The following is a 6,000-nucleotide window of genomic DNA, read 5'->3' as shown; positions in this document are numbered from 1 at the left end:
TGTAACTGTACCAGCCTCCACCATTTCTCAGGCAGCTCATTCCATACATGCACCACTCTCTGTGTGAAAAGGTTACCCCTTAGGTCTCTTTTAAGTCTCCCCATCTCACCCTAAATCTATGCCTTCTAGTTTTGGACTACCCCACCCTGGGGAAAAGACTTTGGCTATTCACCCTATCCATGCTCCTCATGATTTTATAAACCTCCAGAAGGTAACCCCTCATCCTCCAATGCTTCAGGGAAAATAGCCCCAGTCTATTCAGCCTCTACCTATAGGTCAAGCCATCCAACCCTGGCAACATCCTTGTAAATCTTTTCTGAACCCCTTCAAGTTTCACAACATTCTTCCTATAGCAGGGCGATCAGAACTGAACACAGTATTAAAAAAGTGGCCTAACCGATATCCAGTTCAGCCACAGCACAACCTCCCAACTCCTATACTCAATGCACTGACCCATAAAGGCAAGCATACCAAACACCTTTTTCAGTACCCTGTCTACCTGTGACTCTACTTTCAAGGAACTATGAACCAGTATTCCAAGGTCTCTTTGTTTACCAACACTTATCATTATGGGTATAAGTCCTGCCTTGATTTGCCTTCCCAAAATGCATTCACATTTTATCTAAATTAAACTCTACTTGCCATTTTTTTGGCCCATTAGGCCATCTGATCAAGGCCCTGTTGTACACTGAGGTAACCTTCTTCACTATCCACTACACCTCTAATATTGAATTTATCTCCAATTGAACCACTGGGAAATTGAATTTTTGCCTCCCAGCCATTTAACCTCCTTGCCTGCCCTTCTAAAAACTCTGGGGTAGACCTAGAAGATCCCATTCACTGAGTCAATGTGCCCAAAGGATAACACTGAATCAGTGCGCTGGTACACTGAAGGAGTATACTGGAAGAGCAACACTAAGCCAATGTATTGGGGAGGTAAAACTGATTCTGTGTACTGGAGGAGTAACACTGAGACAGTTAAATAATGACTAACACTGGTCAATGTACTGGAAGAGTAACAATGAGTCAGTGTATGTGTGGAGTAGCACTAACATAGTGTACTGGAAGAAAACCCTGAATGAGTAAGCCTAAGGAGTCTATCAGAGAGGGCATAAGACAAGACAAATGTACAGAAGGAGGCTATTCAATCCATCTACACTGGTCCACCATTCAATGAGAACATGGCTGATTTGATCATCCTCAACTCCACTTTCCTGCCTTTTCCCCATTACCTTTGATTCCATTATTGATTACAAATCTATCTCCGTCTCAAATATATCTGACGACACAGCTTCTATAGGTAAAGAATTCCACAGATTCACTTCCCTCTGAGAGAAGAAATTCCTCCACATTTCTGTCTTAAATGGGTAATACGTTATTCTGTGCTCTGACAGAACATACAACTGTACAGCACAGGAACGGGCCCTTTGGCCCACAACATTGTGCCGAACATGATATGAAATTTAACTAAATCTGTATGTCTGCCCTTGCTCCATATCCCGCCATTTCTTCTTGCATATTCATGTGCTTATCTAAAAGTCCTTTAAATGGCCAGTCATATCTGCCTCCACCATCACCCCTGGAAGCATGTTCCAGATTCCTATCACTCACATTTTAACCCTGGGAAAAAGATTCTGACTGTCAACTGTTTCTATCAATCTCATAATTTTATAGACTTCTATCAAGTCTCCCCTCAGCCTCCTCTTTCAGAGAAAACAACCCAAGCTTTTTCAACCTCTCCTGATGTCCTAGACTCTCCCAAAAGGGAAAACAACCTTTCCACATCTACCCTGTTAAGTTCCCTAAGAATCTTGTATATTTCAATAAAGTTGCCTCTCATTTTTCTAAACTCCAATGAGTACGGGCCCAACCTACTCAGCTTGTCCTCATAAAACAGTCCCTCCATACATGAGATTAAGCCTGTGAACTTTCTTTGGAATGCCTCCAATGCTAGTAGCTTTCTTTTCCTAGATAAAGAAGAGAGTTTGTTTAGATAAGCAAGTTTAGTGATGCTTAATGTAATCGACAGGTCAGATCAAAGCAAACACTGAAATTCCAGCCACAATGTGCCATACTATAAACGTGCAAAGTACATACAATAGAGAGGAAGACGTGTGCCCCTGTTCTGAAGTGGAATTAGTTGATATAGGACGATATTTTCACTCTCACACCTACCTGAAATGTGCAGACTTTCATAAAGACGGTGTGTAACTGAATGTTTGAAACACAAGACATAAGCATGGGTCATAAATAACAAGGTGAGAAAAGGGGAGAAGTTTTACATTGTCCCAGTCTGTATGAATTCCCTGAGTTTGTCCTGTTCAGCTATCATGCTTTTCTTTGCATGCTCACATTTAGCTCCCAAGGATATTAGAAGAAGCACTAAAGGGAATAATTGACATGAGTTTGTTTGTGTTTGTCAAAGGGGCGGGACTTTCAGGAACAACATTGTTTCGCTTGAGTGTCCAATCCTCTTTAACAATGTGACGTCTGGCACTGTCAGAATAAGGCTAATCTGGAGCTGTAGGGCTGGGCTACAGAACAAAAATACTCTCTAATGTACACCAGCTCAGAAGAGACGAGAGAAAGGGAAAGGAAAGAGAGGGAAACAGAGAGAAAGAAACCATCCATTGTCATAAGTTTACAATCAAACATAATGTATATTGAAATATCTTACTACAGTGCATTTAGAAAGCATTTACTTTATAAGAGATTTTTTTAAAAATTGTATCAATTTATAAGTTGTCGCAGTTTTATATTGACTCTGCAGCAGTGTGAAGAAAACTTACGTTCCCTGAACTGTTTCAAGAGTATTTCTTGGTGTTCGTTGATCCTGAGTGGTGAGTTCACAGTAGTAGGATGTCAGGGCAATATTCAGTTTGATTCCCTGAGCACCATCTGCCTTCCCTGGTGAACCATACACTTGAACGCTTTGAAAATTCTGGAAGTCACTTTCCCGAAAGACGGGAAATGGACAGGCAGTGTTACGGTGGATTTAGTGACTCAGAGCACGACTTTTACCGGATCGATTATCGGACAATTGTGGGAGAGATGGACCCAACTCAGCCCCGAGGTGATCAGTTCACCCCCGGGATGGGACATCCGAGTGGGTCCCACCACGGGCATGGTCATGAGACAGCAGCACAGCGATACACTGCCACCAGAATTCAAGCTGGCTATGCACCTGACAGGTAAGGTGGGGGGTAAATGGAGGATCTAAGTATTGCACAAAAAAACAATTGACAACATCAGTAGAATCTGAATAAGAGTTTTAAGAACTTGAGGTACTGTCAAAAATTGTACCAATTTATAAGTTGTTGCAGTTTTATATTGACTCTGCAGCAGTGTGAAGAAAACTTACGTTCCCTGAACTGTTTCAAGTACTGTTTGAGGGCCAGTGGTTGGTGAATGGGGTTGCAAGTCAGCACTCCTCAACTCCACAGCCTCTAATGCCGATAGATTGCAGACATGACCTAACCGATATCAGATAATTTAACACAAATCTGGACTTGAACCTGTGAACCTCCCAGCCTGTATCCCTGAGGTGCTTGCTGCTTTACTGCTGGTGCCATCAGTACAGCAAACTCCTCTCATTTGGGGAGAACCTCCCTTCACCTCTCAGAATATAGCTGTCACTTGTCAAAGAGAAAGGAAAATTATTGACAAATTATTAAGACATGAAGTACAGTAATTGTAAATATCAGTTCCTATCTACTAATCTGCTATTATTTATTCTGTTTTAAGATTACTTTATCCCATTGCAATTAAACATTGTTGCAATAAATATTACCCATTTCTTAATAATTAGTCAACGGTGTACATTTTGTGAGGCTGTGAATACCTACTACAGCAATGTTAAGTTCCCAGTGTACATTTGAAAACAAAAGTAATTGCTATTGTAAAATTAGGCTTCCTATATTGTGAGAATCTGACATCAGTACTACGCAGGCAGTACACACTAAATTAATAACTGGCCTGCTGTGTTCATCCAGCTCTACACTTTGTTATCTTAAATTAATAACTAAGTTTCCCAAAAGTAGTACTTCTCATTATTGTACAGTAATGACTGCATCTAGTATTTATTAATTAAGAGGGCTGCTATTGAGCTTTTGTTCAACAGGGTTGTAAAAACATTATTGCTACCTCACGTGTGTCAGTATCTGCTTAAATGCCGATCTTGCTTTTTGAAGTCACAGCATTGTCAAGAGGCATTTTCCTGTCCTTCATATTCACTGCTTCAGTAACACATGATTGTGAAGTAATCTGTATGATCCTGAGATTCAGGTACCAATTACCACCATTGACTAAAAGGAAACTATGAAGGATTTGTGTGAAAAAGTGAAATGGACTGACAGAAATGAAAGAGCGTGGAGAGATGAAATACATGTGGAGCAGAGTGGAAACAGGTGTGAGAGTGTGTGGAGATAGGTATGTGTGAGAGTGGAGAAAGTATGTGAAACTGTGAGAACAAAAACATGAGAGAATGGGGAAATGTGTGTGAGAGAATGAGAATGTTGAGACAGTTGTGCAAGGGAGTGGGCACAGGTAGCAGGCTGCAGACCAGTGACCCCATAACATTGCTTTACTAATAATCCAGATTAATCCTACTGTGGTTTTGAATCTCACCATGACAGCTGGTTGAATGTAAATTCAATTAATTTTTTTAAAAGTCTTGGAATTGAAAGCTAGTCTTAGTAACAGTGACGATGGGCAGAGTTTTGTTGTGGTCTTGTGGTAGTCAGAGTGCTGGCGAGAGAACCATACTGTTTCTTCTTGGCAAGGCCCAGTGAACCTCAAGCCAATTCAGCAGTGATGATGCAATCAGGAAGCCTTTTGCTGAAATCAGGTCCCAGGGGAAAAGGTCCGGCTTAGCAAGAGATGCTGGTCAATTAGAGGGAACATAGCACTTACACTCAGCAACACAGCTATAGAGGTCATTGTTGCTGCCCAAAGGACACCATTCTAAGACCAGACCAGGTCATAGGCAAGTAATGGCAGAGGAGTTAGGTTTTGCAGGGTGGGAGTTGTGGGAGGGTATTGGTAGCAAGGGCAGAAATGGCTCTTAGTGAACTGGCTTGCTCTTTCCTATGTTCAGTTCTCAATCATGTGCTAATTGACTTTGAGCAAGAAACCTTATATCAGACAGTGGTAGGGCAATCCCTGTGTTAGCACTATGAGGTCTTTAAACTGTCAAAGACAAAATAATGGTGGCTTTCCAAAAAAAAATAACTTCCAAGTAAAACATGTGAATGATACGTCAGTCCAACTTGTCTTTAAACTTCTAAATGGGGTTCCAGAATGATAGATACGCTCATTTCCAAGATGCCCAAATGAGCAGTTCATTGAGTATTTTCATGAAAGTTTCTCAGAACAGCATTTTCTAGAGCCAGAGAGTATTCTATATTAGGCCTGATATTGTGCAACAAGATAACTGTGATCATGAGTTATCACACCAATCCTTCTCTCCATCTTCTTTGCCACAACACTGCACCCTGTATCCATGAAACTTCCCAGTGGAGTTCAGAAACTGCTCAAATTGTTGTCTCCAATTTAGAAACAAGGTCATTCCAACCTCTGCTGTCAAACTGCAGTGTACAGATGATGCTTCCATGTGCATACTCAGATGCCAAATTCCAACCTATCATCACTGTATTTGCAGAGGACAATGGGCCTTAGGCAAACAGCTGGAAGACAAAGATCCACCACCAACCCTATCCTGTCACACAACATTGTCCATTGACTATCAAGATCCACAGCAAGCCACTGAACAATGTGGATTAATTTCCATTTCTTGGCAGCCTCTTCTTGGTGAGGTCAAATGTCAACATTGAAAATTTAACACTGTCCAGTGTGCAGTGCAGCAGTTGACCATCTGAGGAGCTGCGTGTTTGATGACAAATGCCCTAAACCAGAAACCAAAATTGTGATTTGCAGGCTCACAGTGGTTGCCTGTCCTTCTGTATGTGTTGGAGACGTGGACAATATACAGCAGATACCTCA

At 41.4% G+C, this 6,000-nt stretch overlaps 1 protein-coding gene across 7 annotated transcripts in view; it reads left to right on the top strand.

The window, feature by feature from the left end:
• Positions 1 to 2,563: 2,563 nt before the first annotated feature.
• LOC125463086 (inosine-5'-monophosphate dehydrogenase 1) overlaps positions 2,564 to 6,000 on the top strand; it is a 58,099-nt gene continuing 54,662 nt past the window's right edge. For 4 of the 7 annotated variants that reach the window (XM_048553786.2, XM_048553790.2, XM_048553787.2 and 1 more), the window contains exon 1: positions 2,566 to 3,191. In XM_048553786.2, coding sequence (XP_048409743.1) covers positions 2,971 to 3,191 — 221 coding nt within the window. In that variant the 5' untranslated portion in view covers positions 2,566 to 2,970. Of the gene's footprint in view, positions 3,192 to 6,000 lie in introns of all 7 variants that reach the window. The other 3 variants (XM_048553784.2, XM_048553785.2, XM_048553788.2) reach the window with 2 other exon arrangements.

This window comes from Stegostoma tigrinum, chromosome 25 (assembly GCF_030684315.1).
Source record: "Stegostoma tigrinum isolate sSteTig4 chromosome 25, sSteTig4.hap1, whole genome shotgun sequence".
In the NCBI taxonomy this organism is placed as follows: domain Eukaryota; kingdom Metazoa; phylum Chordata; class Chondrichthyes; order Orectolobiformes; family Stegostomatidae; genus Stegostoma; species Stegostoma tigrinum.
This window is presented reverse-complemented; position numbering and strand designations above follow the sequence as displayed.